Here is a 20,375-nt window from a genome sequence, read left to right as displayed (position 1 = left end):
TTGTTCTGTTGCAGCAGAGCGCCATCTAGCGGCTCATTGTTTCACAGAGTGACGCGTGTGACGCCACCTGACATAGCAGCTCTGTGTTTGTGTCGGTGTCGGTGCATCACACCGGGCAGCATCTCCAGTTTCACCGCAGTCCAGTGAGCGCGCCCCGCGGCTGAAGGTAGGGTAGGCTTTGGGATGTTTTTCAGGGTGTTTTCCAGCGCAAAAAGCTGCGCTCTTTTCCTGCACCCTTCACTAATCCTCCGCAGATAGATGGGGATTTCATGTGTGTTCTGTGTGTGATGGTTGTTATGTAATTGCATCACACTGACAGTGAGGCTTGAATGTTGTTTGGCTTCCATGTCACGGTAATTTGATAAAGGAGAGAGGTACCAAAAAGTACAGAGGGGCGTGGGGGAGCTGGGTAGGCCCGGATGGCGCAGTTTCAGCGCACAGACATTGCTCCCCAACGGCCACACCATCATCTTCATCAGCAACATCGCGCTGCCACAGCTAAATAGTGCTGTGTAATAACTGTGTGACTCCTGGGACATGCGGGCGTCTGTAGTGCAGGTCTGCAGCGTCATGACCACCGCCTGGTCGTTGCGGCAGTGTCGCACAGAAATGTCCTGCAATGACACGTTTTTACGTCCGATCTGATGAGCTGGATGAGATTTGTAAGATTGGGGGGCTTCATTTTGAAGTGCACGAGTCTTGAGTGTATGGGCTGCTGTGCTCTGATGTTAGCTCAGTTTACTGTGTATTTTGGCAAATACCAACATTTTCCTTTCATAGCCTGTTAAACGAACAGAACAGTAAATGCAGTATTTACCCCCTTACCCCTCCCAGACTCATATATATTTAAATAACCACCGGTTTATGCAGTAAAATAAAAGTTTAGGTTCATTCCAACATTTTTTTTTTTGGTAGTTCATTTGTTGTCTATTTGACTATAATAACTTTGGTTTAGTCTGCAAGCTTCTAATCTGCTGAATTGCCCATGCGCAAGACACTTCCTTAGCTTGTGAGGGAGTAGTGCAGGTGTTGCTAATCAGACTTACTGTTAGCTAACTAAATTTTGTTTAGCCTCAGAAAACAAAAGGTAAGGTGATGGTTGGAGCTAGTGTATTATTTTGTTTTATGTATATATTTCTAATTGTTAATTTGAATATGTCTTTAAATTTTAATGTAAACTTTCAAAATACCAGCGGGAATCCCGTTAGCTTATTGTTAGCTCGTAGGGCGGGAAATTTTGTCATAATACAAGCAAACTAATATGAGCTTTACTTTTAGCCGGCTTGTTATTATTAAATTAACTTATTTTATTATGTAACTAACTCGTGCATTCTATATTTATATGCCAGGCTGATCCTTGGTGTGAAATAGTACAAATGTGTTTTGTTTTTTTAATATAAAACCTAATGTGCTATGCTGTAAATAAACTAGGGTTTTGATACATAAATAAAGGCTTGGAAAAAAAAATGTTTTCAAGTTTAACAGGTACACTAAATTAATTATTTAGTGTCCCATATTTATTAAGTACAGTGTAAAAAGTATATAAAATCCCTCTTAGCCATTTAGTGGGGCGCACCAGTATTTTATAGGCCACCATTAAATGTGATATTAATGTTAGATCCGTTGTTATTATGCATTAATATCACACTAATATTTAATATTCAAGAACTGTAACAGCCCTAATATTAGTTTAAACCACTTGGTACGAAAAAGGGACCCAATTGATAAGGTCACGTGACAGGAGAAAATGTAAATGAATTGAGAATATTGCCAAAAAAGTATAATTGTTGAAAAGAAATCTGAACTGAAAAAAATACCCGACAATTTGTACTTTAACAGTTCACTTAAACTGCAATTTGGTTTTTACCAGAATTAATTCATTAAATAGTTAATGTGCCTTGTTTTAGTGGATGTTTTGTTAAAAATAGTGCCAGGTTATATTTTCTTCTTGCTACACAGAAGAAATGGGGAGGAAAAGAATGACAAACACACAAATAGGTTAGAGAGTCTAGTCTATTTTAAAAATAAAGGACTGTGCACATTTCCACTGTTGGTGATTTTGGGGGTTTTCTCTGTATTACTGTAGGGCCTTTTCCTCACAATATGAAGCGCCTTGAGGCTACTTTTGTTGTTTTGTTGCTATATAAATAAAACTGAATTGAAATTGAATTGACCCAAATGCTTCACTTTTGAAATGCTCCTAGTGTGCAAAGAATGGTGTATATTTGAAGTTAGACTACAGTACAGTATTTGTGGTCATAGGAGAGCAGGTGAGGTGCATCTTCTTAGTTAAATTAATAAGGAATAATTATGAGAGCATTTCCTGGACATGCCTTCATAGCACCAGAGTAAGGACAGATTAAAGCAGAAAGGCTTGTCGGAGGGGGGTAAACCTACATTTGAGAAGCAGTTCTTGTTTATATACAATAAAATCCACAAGTATTTGAACAGTGGCACAGTTTTATAATTTGCCCTACATACATCAACGCAGTGCACTGATCTGGCTTTTTCCAGTTCCGATACAGATACCCACAGCCAAGGTATCTGCTTAATCCAATACCTGTTTTGCATTAATAATCTGTAATCCTCCCTGTGAGGACTCATTTGTTTATATGTGAGATAAAATCAGGCTTGATATAAACAGCTTCCATAACTCTGTAAATTAAAAGTAAAAAGTTAATGGATCCAAGCATATACATTTGTTGAATTTATTAGCGAAGTAATAAATGATAACAAGCTCGGTATGAACACCATCAAATATAAATAATGTGTTGGAGTTATTCATCCAACTTATTTGCATTAGACTTATTTTGGTTACAGTGAGTCATTAGGCTGCTGCAGGATGATATCAGGTACAGTCACATTGGTATCTCCTTTTTTCTCCTCACACACACATTATGTGTGAAGTAGGGCTGTTTGATATAGCGATATATATCAGATGATGATATGAAAACGTCAATCGTTGCATATTACGCTTTCGTTTGTTTCTTGGTGTTGCAAAATAAACTGTTTATGGCAATATTTTTTCATTGTTTTGATGGTCACTGTAGAATTTCTTAAAGTTCTCTCTTTTTCCTATATTTAATATAACCACGCTACGGACGGAGAAGCGACTGTTTTTATGCGTTGACGTTAGCAACAACGACCGTAAAACTATTGCGTGGCTCCGTCGTCCGCTTGTTTATTTTCTACATAAACCTTTCACAATAAAGCTGAAGATCCTGTTGAGATTTTTTCAAAATAAACTGAATCACATGAAGGAGTACGCAGAGTGTTTACGGATGAGAAGCAAAAAAGAGCCGTCAGGTGCTAAAAAATAAACCTTAGAATCAAACGTCAGAACAGGCTTTTCCCCGCAGCACGCCGTGTAATAAATAGTCACAAAGAAAATGTCTAAAAATGTAGTTTCATGCATCGGTCTAAACACTTGACTCCAGGTACACGACCAGCTAAAAAAAAAAAACTTCACGCAAATCGAGCTGCCCGAGATTCACAGAATTTACAGAAAATGTAAAATTTTTGTGATATACACTGTTGTCGGGACGATAAATGTCTTATATTGGGATATGAGATTTTGGTCATATCGCACAGCCCTTGTGTGAAGCTGTCCAAAGAGCTGAAGTGAAAGATTATTTAATCAAGCTGAGGACAACACATACAAAGCCATTTGGATCCAAATATCAGTTCAGGGTATATCAAGCAATCAAGATGTGACTGAAGTGGAGATTTTGAACTTTGATTCAAGCGGTTTAATGCAGCCATGTTTAGGTTGTGTGGACAATTCAGTATATGTCTGACTCAGAAAATAAACCTATCAGAGAGAAGGGACTTTAGGAGTGGCCATATCAATTGTCAACAATGTTGATTGGCCAATTTCATTTTAATGGGATCTGTCACCTCCTTTATGAGGCTCAAATATGTTTTAAAGCTCTGCTGATAAATTCATTTTTCTGACACCTGGCTTAAATGAGAGACAATTTTCAGGCTGTTTAATTTTTCAGATTTTAATTTCAGTTAAGTGTTTGGCTTCCAGAGTTAAAACAAAGAAATCAAGATAAAAATTATAATTGTGTCTTTGCATTACTTTTGCTGCTCCCTTTATGGAGATGACCCAAGTCTGTATCCGTTTCTTGTCTTGTTGTCAGAGTGAGCAGCGATGGGGAAGGAGAAACTCCACATCAACATTGTGGTAATTGGACATGTTGACTCAGGCAAGTCCACCACCACCGGCCACCTGATCTATAAGTGTGGTGGCATTGACAAGAGGACAATTGAAAAGTTTGAGAAGGAAGCTGCAGAGGTATGACTCATGTTGTTCTTACTTAAAAAAAAGATCATTTTGAAAATTTTCTGCTATTTATCTCCTGTTTCTGGTCTACTTGTCTCCTACTCTGGATAATATTCTCATCTTTTTATTACAAGTCCACAAAAAATATTCGGTCATCAGTCTTATTGATTTACCTTTTACACCTTGTAGATGGGAAAGGGTTCCTTCAAATATGCCTGGGTGCTGGACAAGCTGAAAGCTGAGCGTGAACGTGGCATCACCATCGACATTTCTCTTTGGAAGTTCGAGACCAGCAAGTACTACGTCACCATCATTGATGCTCCAGGGCACAGGGACTTTATCAAGAACATGATCACTGGGACCTCACAGGTACAGTTCAGTGGACTTCTTAAGTGCTCGTGTTAAATGCCATTTATAAGTTTTTCCTCTGCAGATCTTTCAGTGAGAAAAATTCCAACATCTTTGATCTCAGCTGGTGATGACATTCCTTGTTCTTGAGCTCACAGAGAGATCATAGTTTAGTTTAGTTTCACTTTATTTAAGACACACACGGGTCCATAGCAAATAAAATAGATGCAAAAAAAAAAACCAGTAGAAAATTTTAAACAAATTCCACAGTGTCACACAATTAAAAAGAAAGTAAAACAACAACTGTTCCATAACTTTGAATAACACCTAACTGAGTTTAGTGCAGGGTCAGTCAGAGATACGATTATACTGTTTGTGTAGTCCTTTACCCTACGCATACAACTGTGCAGATTGAGACGATGACCACCATCATCAGCTTCTGTCCTAAATGCTTGGAATGGACTACTCCCAAGCATGGGACGAGATCCTCTCTAGAATCGCAGGTACAAGAAGGGTAATTGAACTGAGTGAGGTGTTTCTCCATTAACCCAAAGGCGAATGGAATCTCAGAAGGATTCAAAAACGTGGGAAAGACTGTAGCTAGTAGCATTAGAATAAGTAGAAGAGTATAACATGAGAGAAATGGTTGATGGAGAAACTTAAGGTGGAAAGACGTTTTCACATCTGTCTCCCTCCCCTCAGGCTGACTGTGCTGTGTTGATTGTGGCGGCGGGCGTGGGCGAATTTGAAGCTGGCATCTCAAAGAACGGGCAGACACGTGAGCACGCCCTCCTCGCCTACACCCTGGGAGTAAAACAGCTCATTGTGGGCATCAACAAGATGGATTCCACTGAGCCCAACTACAGCCAGAAGCGCTATGAGGAGATTGTGAAGGAAGTCAGCACTTACATCAAGAAGATTGGCTACAACCCTGACACCGTGGCTTTCGTGCCCATTTCTGGCTGGAATGGGGACAACATGCTGGAGCCCAGCCCTAACGTGAGTCTGCAATGAGACCAGCTATGACTCTAGCTATGAGACTAGCAGGGAGTTACACATCTATAATAATATAAGGTTTTATAACTATTAAAGAATGAGCTTTTGGGTAAAAATACTCCAACATGCTTACAGGTCTAATGCCTGCTAGTTAGCGCCTCATTCCTTCTTCAGCTTTGGCAAATGGCTTCTGGGTGTAAAATTCTAGCTCAGAATTTATCTGGTGTTAACATTCACATCTTATCACTCCTTGCTAAGCTGCAGACATGTGGGGTTCTCTCCCTTCACAGATGACCTGGTTCAAGGGCTGGAAGATCAACCGTAAAGATGGAAGCGCCTCAGGCACCACACTGCTCGAGGCTCTGGACGCCATCCAACCTCCGACGCGTCCGACCGATAAGCCCCTCCGCCTGCCTCTGCAGGACGTGTACAAGATTGGAGGTGAGGCTGTAAGGATGAAATGTGTTGTGAAGTTTGGCTGAAGTGTTGGTTGTTCCAGAATATGTATGAAAATAGGAATGAGATCACCTTGTGATAAAAACAGCTGAGCTGAATGAGGTCTGAAGAAATTCCCTTTGGTTCATTCTGTCCTAAATGCTGAGGCTTAGAAGTATACGACTTTAATCCATGCAGGTCTTCCACACAGCTGTAAAGTTGTTAACCTGCCTCTCCTCCAGGCATCGGTACTGTACCCGTGGGTCGAGTGGAGACCGGCATCCTAAAACCTGGCATGGTGGTGACCTTTGCCCCCGTCAATGTGACCACTGAGGTGAAATCTGTGGAGATGCACCATGAGGCCCTAACTGAGGCACTGCCCGGTGACAACGTGGGCTTCAACGTCAAGAACGTGTCTGTGAAGGATATTCGCCGTGGCAACGTGGCTGGAGACAGCAGGAACGACCCGCCACAGGAGGCAGCTGGCTTCACTTCTCAGGTGTGCTGTCAGTAGTGTGAAATGCACATCCTTCCTTCTGTTCCTCTCCAGGTTTACAAATAATATCTGTGTCTGCTGCCCTGCAGGTGATTATCCTGAACCACCCTGGTCAGATCAGTGCTGGATATGCCCCCGTGCTGGACTGCCACACTGCACACATTGCGTGCAAGTTTGCTGAGCTGAAGGAAAAGATTGACCGTCGCTCTGGTAAGAAGCTCGAGGACAACCCCAAGTCCCTGAAGTCTGGAGATGCCGCCATTGTTGATATGATCCCCGGGAAGCCCATGTGTGTGGAGAGCTTCTCTGAGTACCCGCCGCTCGGTAGGTTTTTTTTTATCCTGAAACTGGATTTTGTGGATCTAAATTTTAGCTTTATTTGACTGTGAATTATCCAAACTTTACTCTCACTGACAGTAAGAAATTAGTTTTCAGTTCAAACTAAAACCAGATTATTGGCGATGCCTGTAGAACAACATGTACTGAAGGCTTTGTCCCCACTGCAGATGCCTGGGTTCGATTCCAGCTCAAATAATCTCTCTATTCACCCCACAGTTATCTGTCACTGTCTAATAAAGGTGAAAAGGACAGAAATATATCTTAAAATGCCAAATTTATTATTTGCATAAATTCAATGGATATTCTAAACTTGATCATATAGGTGAATATTAAAAAAAATATTTAAAAAAAATTTTTTTAATTATTTTTTGGAGAAAAGCAGCACTCTCGATAGCTTCCCGTCTATCCAGCAGCACAGAAAGAAAGGGTGGGGGCACAGGTGACCATATACCACATGGTCGAAGTGCTGTATCTTCTCTCTCTCCACCTTCTAGTCTGTCTTCACTGCTTTATTTAATCAGTGAACATAAATGGACAGTTATGGGTAGCTGAAGTTAAACAATTTTAAAATCATAAAATTTGCCCGTTAGGGAGAACACAACTTCTGAATCAGAGGATCGTCTGTCATGCGTGACATTTTTCTATCAGACGAATAAAACAATAAAAAAAAAAAAGAAAAGCTAAATATCCCTGGATTCCTGTTAAATGTCTGTGTGTGTGTAAAAATAACAACGTCACTCTGACTCTGCACAAACCCAAAGCAACGGGTTATTTCCCCTTTCTACATTTGTTCTCAAGAAAAACAGGAAGTGGTTTTAGTAGCTGAATAAGTTCATCACTAAGTTATTAGGTGAAAAGTCACATAGACATTTAGATTGCTTAAACAACAGAAAACACATTTCATGAAGCTGATCAAATTATATAAAAACAAAAATCTCTTGACATATACTTAGGTCACCTCCTCTCTGTATGTTAATGCACATTTTTTACCAATAATTCCTCCTCAGGGCGCTTTGCTGTCCGTGACATGCGTCAGACGGTGGCGGTGGGCGTCATCAAAGGCGTGGAAAAGAAAGCCGCCACGAGTGGTAAGATCACCAAATCGGCACAGAAGGCGCAGAAGGCCAAATGAACGTTGTGCTGGGCTGCTGCCCCAAACGCTCACCATGGCCGAAGACACACCCCGCCCTTTCTGCACTCCATAGTCAGCGTCTGGTCTATTATCACAATGCATCGCAAAAGCAGACGAAGGAAAAAAACTAACCAAAACGCTGTTAGTGCTCGTCTTATGTAGGTTTTATTGCAGCAGAACACAATAGGTTTGCGTTACAGTTCTCTGCCTGTTGAAGTTAATGATTCAGCTTCTCGTGGATCTAGACGACAATCGTAGTGACGAGGCAGACGCGTTCTTTTGTCAGCTCTTCGTTCATGTAAGCTCTGTGTTGTAGCTTTAACAAAAAGATAAACTTGTTAGCCTGAGGTAGATCAGCTTCTTGCATGTTTGCACCTTAGAGAAACTCTCCGTGCCTCGCACTTTGCTCAACTTAAACTCCCTCCAAGTAGCTCTGATAATTGTTACTGTTAAGTTCACCCTAACCGCTGTTATTTGTGATTCTACGTTCATACAAGTAAAGGTGTTTAAACATTATCTCTCTGCTCCTCATTTCATTCAAATCAAAACCACCAAAAAACATCTGTAGAATTTCCTTTATTGATGAATGAGAATAAAAGTTTGCTTGCATTTACATTACAGGCTTCATAAATCTGAGATTATTACTAGTGTGTAAATATGTGAACATAATTTAAATAAATTAAAATGACACACAGACAGAATGGTAACATGTCAAAGGTCCATTTTTAGCTCAATAGCAAAATCTCTGAATATAAAAACTAAAATGCCTCAAGTAAGGACCTAATGAGAGGAAATAAAGACAGTGCAATCATCTCTGTGTGGAGGAACCTAATGCACCTTTCAGAAACTAAATTAACTCAAAGCTCAATATGTACCATACAAGCAAGGCACCGGTATACTGGATGTACTGCACATTTTGTAGACTTCATATCAGAGCTGGGCTCCTTGATTTTAAACTCAAGTGATGGCATAGCATTCATTATCACTTCTAGATAGGTTTGGATATGGCAGCCTCTTCATGCAAAGGAGATTAAAATCCATTCTTCAAAGCAAACTAAACTTCCTCAAACTTTTCTGGTTTTTGGTAAGGGGTATCTGCAGAATCTATTCAGGTGTTTTATGTCATGCATCTATAGATCAGTCCACGTTCTACCCTGCTATTTAGCCTGTCTGTGTCACACGGGCAGGGACACTCAGATCCACAATTGTAGGTGAGGGTAGAAATGTAGATCGACCAGATGGGCAGTTTTTACCTGTGATAGCCAGAGGTGGACCAATCACCAAAACTGATCTGCATCTAGCTGTGCTGTAATAGTTTTCCCAAGTACCAGAAAAAACTACTTAACCGTATCAAATGCATCTAATTCTCTAACATGCAACAAGGAGGTTTGACATTGCTTTTCTTGTTTTAATGTCAATACTCAGCGACTATACATTCTGTAGCCAGGAAGCAAAAATAATCCCCACATCACAGAGTATAGAAAAAAAGCAAACATTGACCATGATTTTAAATAAGAGTTTAAAAATCTTCCCTCATGTAAGAACAGGCCGGGAGAAAAGCCAGATACAAGAAAAACTCGTACGTCTAAACATTTCCTTCAGTGTTTCTGAACCAAAACAAAGTGCTTTGCCAGGTCACACACCTGTTCTGACATTAAGCAATTCTCTTAAACCAGGTAATGACATTTGAGATGTTCTTCAATCCATGGCTGCGATCGGCAGGGAAACCAACCGGTCGGTGCATAATTGATGTGAAGTTAACAGCCGCTGCTTGTAACCTCTGTTGACGTCCTCACTGGCTGCTGGTGGGAATAGGCATTCTTCTCTGTACATGTGTGCATACAGCAAACTTGCATGCATGCCTTTGAAACATGATTTGAGTTCAGGGGTTTTACGGCCACCCATCAAAGAGACCAACATTTTTTAACATGGGGTTTAATTTATCCAAGGAAATGGCCAGAAATAACAATTTGTGTTGGCTCTTCATGCTTGGTCAACCCCAAAGACTCATTCTGACCAGAAAAATAACTCCCTGAGCCAATAGCAGGGAACTCAACCTCAAACACAACTGGGCATTTGAAAGAAGGTAACAAATAGATGGTGAGCTATGACCTCGGGCTGAGGATTGGTGGTGGTGTTGACAAAAAAGTGATCGTCTGCCAAAAAAGATTGCCTGCATTTAAACTACTGTAAATCACTTGTTAGCCTATAATATATAAAAATGTATCCCTCATGAATGATATCAAGTCATCTTGAGCTACAACAGCATTCCTGCCACAAGGTAGAAGCTGCAGAGTTTTTGGCGTGTAGGGCCGCACGGTGCCGTGCTGGTTAGCACTGTTGCCTCAGACAGCTCAACTCCACAACCTGGCCAGGACCTTTCTGTGTGGCGTTTGCATTTTCTCCCTGTGTTTGTGTGGGTTCTCAAGCTTCCTCCCACACTCCACAGACATGCAGTTTGTGGGGTTAGGTTAATTGGTCATTCTAAATTGCCCATAGGTGGGAATGGTTGTCTGTCCCTACACGTTAGCCCTGCGACAGACTGGCGACATGTCCAGGGCATATCCTGCCTCTCGCCTATGGTAGATGACACAGGCTAGAGTCCCACCCCGTAACCCTGGTAAGGATAAGTGGAAGAGAATAGATGCATATATATCCTTTATTTATCCAGTTAACAAATCTCATTGATATCAAAAATGTCTTTAAGAGTGATCTGGTCAAGAGCGCAGCAGTAGTTGAAACAAATACGACTTATGCGACGTTTTAAGAGACCAACATGGTCACAAAGACACTTGCAAAACTGGTCATTTTGTTATTTTATGTAAAACTCCTTTTTAAAATCCTGTTCAAGTCTATTAATCAATATAAATAAAGACATTACAAATAAAACACACACTGAAACATCAGGAATCACTTTTTGGCAGACTATCACTTTGTTGTTGTAACGCCAGCTCCCGGGCTGATCCCACAAATAGCAAGGAGAGAGGGCGGGGCATGGAAACAAGAATATACAAATATGTAGGGCAGGAAACATTTGTAGACCAACGGCTTGAAGAGGGTGTTGTGAGGAGTGGTTCCACTCCCCAACTTAAGATAAAATCCACACTTAAATGTACCTGTTGTGTTTGGAAAAAGCCCAAAGTACACAAAAGTTGGGCTTTGTGATAAAGCATATCTTTTCTTCCCGCTGAGCCTCTGAGTAGCAGCTTATGGTTTTATAAGTTTCAAAATAAGACACCAAAAGAATCTGAGTTTAAGTGAACAAAGACTATATAAGATGGAGGTAGCCACTCTGCTTTCACCTATCGGTTACTCATTTCCTGCTATGAAGCACTTTTGGGGTTCCCATCTTGGTGTTTTGAAAGCAGAGGTGGAGCTGATGGTGAAACTGAGGGACACTTAATGCCCATATGTTCACCCTGTAAACCTGCTTTATGTCCTGCACAGTAATAGGGATCACGATTCACAAAATGAACAATATTTTACTTGAAACTAGTGATGTTAACTATGAAACCATCGAGGAAGTGAGCAGCAGGGACATTTCTTTCTCAGTTTATACAACAGGGCTTTCTTTTTGAACCAAGGGAGTGTCCCCCTGCTGGCCATCAAAAAGAATGCAGGTTTAAGGCACTTCTGCATTGACTTCACTTTTCAGATCTAGAAGCTACGTCTATCTCTTATATACAGTCAGTGATTGTGGTTGAACAGTCCAAAAATATCATTTTACCTTGATGGAAAACATAAGAGATAAAGAACCATGGTGCTCAGAGAATCTAACTGTACTTATACTAACATAACAATACTTGATAACATCATTATGCTCCAATACATCAGTGTATATATTTTTTCTTTTTGGGGGGGGGCCCTACAAGCACTAACAGGAGCCCATTTGTTCATTTTAATTACTGACAATCAAATCTCTGAATGCAACTGGCCCCTCCCCTACCTTCCCTGTGTGTTCTTGCACCTTATAAAACAGAGTTCCAAAATTGTGTGGAGGACAACAACCTAAAACCACAAGAAATTTGTTGTTCTTGCTGTAAAGACGGAAAAAAAACATGCATGAAAACGTAACTCGTATTGCCTGTATTCACATTACACTGGTATATTCCTTTTTAATAGAGTTCTTTTTAAAGGTTTGATTGAAACTAAAATGATTTAAATTCTGTCCTTTGAATGTATTGCTTTAGTTTCATAAAATTTACCCTCTTAACTTCAGATTACCTGTACAGATTATGGTTAAAGTTGGGTCTTATTTTAGCCACAAGGCCAAATTTCCAGAAACAAAGACGACGTTACATCTCAGAATTAAGTCTTGTTCATTTCCGCATTACAGTTTTTCTATAAAAAGATTTTCCATTTTCCAAACAGGTGAAAATGTTCAAATATGGGTTGGATGCTAAGAAACCGAAACCTAAGATATGTCATCAATGACCTTGTGAATCTTAACTCATTCACTGCCATTGACGTCTATAGCCGTCAATTGCAGTGAATGAGTCAATGGGTTTAACTCATTCACTGCCAACGACTGGCAGTGAATGAGTTAAGAGGTTAAAGATGGGAAAGAAAGAATGCATCTGGCAGTAGTGATGTAACATCATTTCAGTGTGGAAACGTCTTGTTTGATGGGAGACACACAAAATGTGGCTTTTATACACTGAACATGGCCATTCTCAGAGAGGGTTTCAATAAGTGTTAGGAGCCCATGGCCTCGACTGCAAACTGTACATTTCAAATCTCTGTACCTCTTTACAATAAGCATGCACTTCATGCTGTATGTCAAGGTCTCATATCAACCCAAGTTTAACAGCAGAGGTTTTTGGGTGTCTCTGTTGTCGTTTCTCAGGCGCTTATCTCAGATTTGTCAATCACACTTTAAAACAAAACTCATGCAATGATATGTCATATGGTCAGCCTGTATGAAAATACTGTGATTCTTATCAAATGGATCAACATGAATATAAACAGAAGAAGTCCCCATGTAATATTCCCACCCACCCACTTCCCTCCAAAAAGGATAAAAACCGTCTTTTTGAGGTGAGATTGGTGTGCCTTCCTGACATGTAGCTGGGTCTATTTTAGCCGTACGTGTGGCATGTTCAGCAACTCGTTGCTGCCAGTAGAGGGCAAGGATGCGTGACCGCTGGCCAGACTGCGGTTTGAGCCCTGGGTCCCTGCTCCGGCTCTGCCGCCTGTCCTCAGGAGTTCTGAGGAGTAAGTCGGAGTCTCGGCAGACCCCTGTGACAAGAAGTCAAGTCCCTGCGTCTCAATGTCTCTATCACTGATAAAGAGGTCCTCCTCACCCCACCCACCTCCACTCCTCCTCCCTGTACCGCCCCCTCCTCCCCCTGGATCTTGGCTACAGCTATGGAAGCCAATGGGGGAGTCACTGCTTGTACTGGGGCTTGGAGATGACAGGCTGTGGCCGTGATGGGTGGGGGCTACTTGCTTCAGATCCTGCACTGACATGGACTTGCCCAATCCTCGGTCCATCTCGTTGGACCCAGAGCAGCAGCCCAGCGCTGGTGGCACCAGGGGCTCCAGCTCCAAGCTCATTTGTCTCCTCCAAGATCCCTCCTCCTTTGTGCTAAGCCTGCTGTTGCTGTTCCCTTGGAGCTGCTGCCCCAATCTGTTGAGCCCCAACCCAAGGCCCTTCCTGACAACGCTGTCCTCCATCTGTGTCCCAAGACCTCCACAAAAGTCCTCTATGTCAGGGGATACCTCTATGGAGGCTGTTCGCACTAAAGTGCCAGGGCCGTGACTTCGGCTAGGAGGGGGTGGAGGTGGAAGCCTCGCCAGAAGAGGAAACCCACCATCTCTTACTCCTCTGTCCCCTGAACTGCTGACACTGTTTGGGGTGAGGATGGGTGGAGAACTACCCATAGCCTCATCAGTGCCACTTTCAGGTGTGGTGGCCTGAGCCTGGGGATGGTGGTGGTGGCGATGGTGATGATGATGTGGCAGGGGCGATGGGCTGAAAGAGGATGATGCGAGGCCAGAGGGAGGCGTGGAAGAGGGGGCATTGAGATTGAGGTTGAGCTCGTTGGGGGGCCCCAGGATGAGATGGAGTCCTCCCTGCGAGAGATGAGAACTGGTGGAGGAGCGAGTGACGAAGCCGCTGGTGGGCGGCGCTCCACTGCTGCTGACCTGGGTGGAGCAGGACATGTCCTTGCTGAAGACAGAGGAGTGGTAGTCTGAAGTCTGTTCCAGCTCGAAGAGGGGAAGAGAGGAAAGCGTGAGGGCCGAAGACGAGCCTTTACGCAGAACCTGACGATAAATGTCGAGCAGGGAATCCAACTTCGACTCAATCGACTGGACCTGTGAGCAGAGAAGAGGAATAAAGGAGTGATCTACCGCCACATCTGGCAGAATGTACAGATGCTCTAAGTGTTGATTTGAATGCTTAAGAATCAGGTCTGGGGGCTCATAGCTACCTCAACAGCATCTTGCTTTCTACCAGATGTTTGTTTTAAGTTTTAGGATTCATATGCATTTGCCACTTTCAACGTGTGCACCTAAAAAAATCAATTTGCTGTAAAGAGTAAAATGTGATTCAGGGCCGTCTTAATAAGGTTTTGAATTCTACCCATTGTGACAAATACCAAAATAAAATGATCAGTAAGATTTTTTTAGTCTTATAAGCAGTTTGGAGATGAATGTGATTAGATGAGTTAGTCTAATGTTGCGTAAAAACTGGAAGCGGGACAGAGCCGGAATACCAACAAGTTCATTACCTGTAACTTTAGGAAACTTAAACGCAGTCGAGATGGATCACATTTTACTGTATTTAGCTGGTTTGCTGTCGATGGACTGGCACTTACGTAGCGCTGTTCTAGTCTTATTGACCAGAAACACTGGGGGCATTTTGGGGTACGTAATGAGGACCGGAGGCAGCAAGGATCCAAACACTGAAGCTCCAATTAGCAAAAACCCTGATCCTCTCAACCTCCTGAAATTTTAAGAACAAAACCCAGATGACGGACCTGTCGCTCCACCTTACAGACGCGACCCAGCATGCTCATGTCCTCCAGTATATCGCCATCAGAGAGCAGCTTGTCTCGAATCTTCTTATCCAGAGGAATTTGGCCCTTCCCAAGGATTTGGTCCACCCTGAAATGCACAGAAATACAAGCAAACACAATAAGATATTAATTTTAAAATGTACAAAGGAGGACTACAAAAGGAAGGAGAATTAGAACCGTTTATCTAAAGTAAACCTTTCCCCGAATAAAACAAATCCAAACACGAGAGATTATTCTTCCTCACTGGACTTCACACTTCCAAACATTACCAACCAGATTACATTTTACCAATTAACAATACAACTTTTTATTTCAGACTTTAAACATTAGAGTCTTATATTTTGGTTTACACATGATTATATTTATGTCTAAATGCTAAATCCAGTCAGGCTCTGTGGGATCTGGTTAATAAAGTCTGTTTGTGTTAAAGCTGACAGAGAGCACAGAAAAACTGAGCCAAGATCATGCAATCACGAGTTCACCAAAAGGAAGAAGAAAAAGTCAGGTGTGGACACCCTGTATGTCACCACTAAATCATGCTAGAAGAAAAGGGGATCGAGAACTACACAGGGAAGTTAGATCTGGATTCTAAAACTGTAGTTTTACAGGAGGAAGCGAGAAGAGTTACGACACTCGTTCATTGTAAATCAGTCCAATTTCAAATAAGAAATGTAATTCAGGATAAGATGGGCAGGAACCAAATGATTCACGCTCCTCTTGTATATGAAACATGCAGATCAAATGTAGACGATCTGGGGATTGTAATTGTGGACTGGATCCAAATATAGACAAGACCAGCCTCCATGTAACATTTTAAACATTTTACTAAAAAAAACAAAAACATTTTGCGTAAATTTAAGGACTGTTACAGCTTTCTCTATTCTAATCTTACAGATGTTTTTCATATATTACAGTGAGGTCATGGCAGGTTGAAGTTATTTGTGGCTGGAGCTTGCTGGCCTGTGTTAGACTCTACTCGTGACTACGAGATGTGGTTAAAAAAAAAAAAAAAGAAGCATGTTGACAGGCCCTCCACCCTTTGCAAGTCGGATTGGCTCATCTGCAGCAACAGAGTGCACACAGCATCAGCAGGGGGCAGTGTTGCAACAGCAATGACAGGTGAAACCTTCTGGTGTGTGATTGGAGTGTGTCTAAAACATGTTAGCATCACATTGCAAACTCCTTTCCCAGAACAGAAGTCAATTTACTTAAGAGATCTGTTAGTGGCTGGTTAGTAGCAGATATACCCAGGACGTGTTTGTGTGTGGGAGCAGAGTGTGGCTCGAAGCTCAGTTAATTCAGGCTTTAGCTCGTCAACCAGGGGCCTCATTTATCAAATCATCAGAGGAAGAAAGCTCCAAACTTACACGTTTTTAAAACCTGCAGACAACTTGGATTTATCATGCATATAAAGGCACAGCTGTGCACAGCTGTGGTGACAAATCCTGAACTTTCAACCCCTTAAAAGCCTCGGGTGGCACATGTGGAACAAGAAGTGAAGGTAAAGGCAACAAAACAACACTGGCAGCAATGTAAAGGTCCTGATTAACAAAGACAAGCAAATCTATCAGTTTTATGGAGGACTGGAAGGAGTAGTACTGTACTGCACTATGTGTCAACTCAAGCTGATTTAGGCTTCATCTGTCCCCTTCCTGACAAACCTGCCAGTCTCTTAGGACACACAGCATGCTTCAGGGGCTTATGTCATTGTTAAATGGTAAGCTGAAATCCTTTGAGTTTGGGGTTTATAGAGCTGTGTTTGTAATTGCTCTTCAATGTGAAAACTGTACACATAAAAATAGTTTAATGTCCTGGTGAGCAGTGAAAACAAGGTTCATTCAGAAAAGTTTCCAAGCAGTGCTACTAAGTGAATTTTGGATCAAGAGGGACTTTGCCTGTCCAAAATCAGAAGTGAGATGTTGGCACAGCTGAAGTATAGTATTATGTACTCGTCAGCCACTCAACACCATCTACAAAGGAGGTCCCCGCAGTCCTTAGACATGCACGCTGCACACCATCCATTTCTCTATTTCATCTCTGGTGAGCCAGGCTCAGCAACTGCCGGTTTCTATGGATCAGTTGATCCAGACCTAACTATATGCTTTGTCAAAGGGAAACTTTTAAGCCTAATCTTAAAAGTGGAATCCAAACTGGGAGTTTCCACAGAAGAGGGGCCTGAAAGCTGAAGGGTCTACCTCCCATTCTACTTTTAAATACTCTAGGAACCACAAGTCAGCCCACAGTCTGAGAGCGAAGTGCTCTAATGGGTTTATATGGTACTATAAGGTCATTAAAATAAGATGGGGCCTTTTAAATTTGATTCTGGATTTAACAGGAAGCCAATGAAGGGAAGCCAATATGGGGGCAAATATGCTCTCTCTTTCTAGCAAAAAATGAACTCAACAGTTATACTAATTGTCCCGAGCGCATGTTTTGTAATCCTCATTGCCATCACTTCTCCATGAAGGGGCGGTCAGGTATGCTGGACTAACGAATGGTTGATAAATGAGGCCGCACTTTATGTTTTCCTTCACGTTTCTGAGAACAAACCAGCTTCTGAATTGTGCGACTGAGGAGTGAACTGAACCCATGTGACATGCGAATGACAGAGTAGGTGGGTAGATTGAGTAAGTTGGGGGAATTCTGACCCCTGGGTGGAGTTCTTCCTCCCCTGGCTGTAATAGACAGACAGGGAGGGGGAGGAAAAGGCCTTGGCTCGGCTGCTCAGGGGCTGTGGGCCTACTATCATGTCCAGCCTGGAGAGAAGCAAACACAGGTACAAACATGCAAAAACACAAACTGCAAAAAGAAAAAAACAACGTGAGATAAACCCATGCATGTATAAGGAATGCATACACACATGCAGATCTTTTGCAGTACAATGTCCGTCCTACCTGGTCTGCAGGCTCTTGATGCGGCACAGCATGTCCAGGTGACCGGCAGAGTACTGTTCGATCACGTCCTTCACATCATACGGACGCAGCGTCTCCTTAAACTTCTTCTTGGCTACATGAAACTTCATGATCCTGCATGAACAGCACAGAAGTTCATAAATTCACCAGAAGGGGGAGCTGTGGTCCAGCCGTGACACTGCCAGCCTGAGCTAATGTAAACAAATTAAAGCCTGCATTTATTTTGATAGTGCTTAATGGTGCTTTTAATGTGTCGACCTGTTTGTTCACAGCATTTCAAACGCTCAGAACAACCACTTTCTCAGAAAAAAGGCAGATTTTAGCTGCATGTGTATGTGGATGGAAACACCTGTGGAGCACTGAGGCTGAATTCAAGGGAACGTGGCTGAAAGTGGAGAGTCAAAGGGGTCGGAAACAATGAAAACAAGCTGGATTATATTGTCACAGCCTTCTGATATACAGTTTTGGTCCATGTGAATGCTTCAAAATATCAAAAATATTTAATAAGATGCTCAGCCAGCATCATTTCATAGAGCAAAACAGGGGGTCCTGATGATGTAGTTTACATGTACATACCACTGAGCCTTCTGACACGAAATGTGATGCATATAAAAATGTACAAGTGACAAGTTATGAGGTGAATGGCATACCTGGCTTCTGCTATTGTCAGATTGACTCAAAGAACATTTTTGCTGCAGCTGCAAATCTCATTTAGTGACTTCCTGAATTTGCCGTACCCCCGACTTACCTTCGCATCTCTGTGCTGTCATGTGGTTTCAGAATGTACCTCAGAATGTGAGACTGTTGTGAGTGAGTGCATACACAAAACTCTACTATGGGCTTGAACATTAGTTTTCCTTTGGGTGCATTCTGCGTAAGGAAGCTCGTTAGCTTGCAGGTGCCATGGAAGTGAGCACATCTGTTTAGCTTCTTGGCCCCTGATTGGCCTCGAGTTTGGCACGTAGGACATTTGATTAGTGAATTTACACTTTTCTTTGCACAATAACTGAAGCACATTTAATGAAGCAAATATTTTCAGAATACAAGCCTTTGAAGCGCACTGATGTTTATTTGCTGTATTTCCAGCATTTTTGGTCCTTCATAATTTTGTAAATACAGCAGGTACCTACGTTAAAGTTGTAGCCTTTAGTGAAGGCTATCGTGACTGATGTGGCTGTGTCACTATTTTCACACCTGTCTGTGTCCACAAAGTGATGCGTGACAGCCAGTTCACTTTATATGTGGAAGCTGGATAAAGGGATGAGGTGAACCACTGATGTTTATTATTGTTTTTTGATAAAACTGAAAGTCTGTCAATGCTCATAAAGTAAAAACTAAAAGAAAAACCAACATGAGGTGTCTTGTTAAGGAGCTCGTTCACCACATGGAGCCACAGAAGCTTCAGCATTATAGTCTTAGTTATTATATATTTAATAAAACAAACACTGAGCTGCTTTTAACTTTTATTGAACTCCTGCTGGTCGGGAACTTATGATGACCTTGCATCTAACAGGCTCTTTAGTTCTTTCAGGACACGAAGGACATGAAGACGTGTCTACTCTTGTTTCCTTGTGACACGATCACCTTACACAGCTTTTAATCCTCCCACTAACCATATTTCCTGATGATCCAAAAATAAACTAACAGAAATAACAACCATCCGGTCACTTTAATCCCCTGAGCTCAATCAGAAGACGGCAGGGGGTTGGCCGCAATCAGGGTTAGTTTGCCTGCAGCCTGGGTCACGGAAAACTGCAGCAGAAGTTAGACTGAAAGAGGAAGTCTCATTTCCTCTGTCTCACCTGACAGCTCGGATGACAGACTTGACCGAGGGCTGCAAGTCCTCCACTGAGATGTCGCAGTGACAGCCCTTCTCATCAAAACCGTCCTCCGCTGTAATGTTGGAGTCTGCTGTTTGGAAGAGAGGCGCAGAAAAGGAGGATTATTTATTTCTGTGATAGCGATGAAGTCACTTTATGCCAATGAGAACATTTTGCATCCACACAAACAACAGATTGCAGTGAGCCGTGTTAGTCTTACTGCTCAAACACACTAACATGCAGTCGCAGAAACTTCAAGTCATGGTTTGCTTTACAAATCACAGTCAAGATGGGTCTGAAAAGAAATGTTCCACCAACTGCAGTTCCTCTAATGGCCACTTGAGGTTGGCTCAAAAAGCGAGTCAGTCCCTCTAGACTCCCATGAATACATAACTATACAATGGGCACACTTTTTTATGATGCATCCATTTGCACATTGGTGGAGCCTAAAATTGGGGCGGTTCATGTTTGATTGACAGGTACAAATACATATTTGAAATGTGAAGATCATGCGGTCTGTCTTATCGTGGCTAGCTCATGATTTTAGGTTGTGATTATGTAGATTGATGGTGCTGTTAGGTTAACAA

General features: G+C 42.0%; 2 protein-coding genes across 8 annotated transcripts in view; one reads left to right on the top strand and one right to left on the bottom strand.

Annotated features, from left to right (window-relative positions):
• The first annotated feature begins 40 nt into the window (after positions 1-40).
• LOC102298921 (elongation factor 1-alpha 1) lies at positions 41-8,550 on the top strand. Of its 2 annotated transcripts, none has more exons than XM_014332661.2 (8): positions 41-166; positions 4,146-4,300; positions 4,478-4,657; positions 5,339-5,635; positions 5,923-6,073; positions 6,310-6,566; positions 6,653-6,887; positions 7,910-8,550. In XM_014332661.2, exons 2-8 carry the CDS (start codon positions 4,157-4,159, stop codon positions 8,032-8,034), a joined length of 1,389 nt encoding a protein of 462 aa, XP_014188147.1. In that variant the 5' UTR covers positions 41-166; positions 4,146-4,156; the 3' UTR covers positions 8,035-8,550. The 2 variants fall into 2 exon arrangements, with proteins under 2 accessions (XP_014188147.1, XP_005919352.1); XM_005919290.3 differs by lacking the exon at positions 41-166 and adding an exon at positions 962-1,087.
• Positions 8,551-11,890: 3,340 nt separating this feature from the next.
• kcnq5b (potassium voltage-gated channel, KQT-like subfamily, member 5b) overlaps positions 11,891-20,375 on the bottom strand; it is a 136,637-nt gene continuing 128,152 nt past the window's right edge. For 2 of the 6 annotated variants that reach the window (XM_042219606.1, XM_005919283.3), the window contains 5 exons: positions 19,771-19,879; positions 17,951-18,082; positions 17,705-17,812; positions 15,018-15,144; positions 11,891-14,352 (listed from right to left, as the gene is read on the bottom strand). In XM_042219606.1, coding sequence (XP_042075540.1) covers positions 13,108-14,352; positions 15,018-15,144; positions 17,705-17,812; positions 17,951-18,082; positions 19,771-19,879 — 1,721 coding nt within the window. In that variant the 3' untranslated portion in view covers positions 11,891-13,107. The remainder of the gene's footprint in view (positions 14,353-15,017; positions 15,145-17,704; positions 17,813-17,950; positions 18,083-19,770; positions 19,880-20,375) is intronic. The other 4 variants (XM_042219607.1, XM_005919286.3, XM_014332658.2 and 1 more) reach the window with 3 other exon arrangements.

The sequence above is a fragment of the Haplochromis burtoni genome, unplaced genomic scaffold (genome assembly GCF_018398535.1).
Source record: "Haplochromis burtoni strain Fernald_Lab_line unplaced genomic scaffold, NCSU_Asbu1 Contig_35, whole genome shotgun sequence".
Classification (NCBI taxonomy): domain Eukaryota; kingdom Metazoa; phylum Chordata; class Actinopteri; order Cichliformes; family Cichlidae; genus Haplochromis; species Haplochromis burtoni.
The sequence above is the reverse complement of the archived record's forward strand: the minus strand, read 5'-3'. Positions and strand labels throughout refer to the sequence as shown.

Excerpts from the sequence above, each read along its gene's own strand:
- LOC102298921 (XM_014332661.2), top strand. The coding sequence starts at position 4,157 with ATGGGGAAGGAGAAACTCCACATCAACATTGTGGTAATTGGACATGTT. Across the intron at positions 5,636-5,922 it reads TGCTGGAGCCCAGCCCTAAC|ATGACCTGGTTCAAGGGCTG; the intron begins GTGAGTCTGCAA and ends CTCCCTTCACAG. Across the intron at positions 6,888-7,909 it reads CTCTGAGTACCCGCCGCTCG|GGCGCTTTGCTGTCCGTGAC; the intron begins GTAGGTTTTTTT and ends ATTCCTCCTCAG.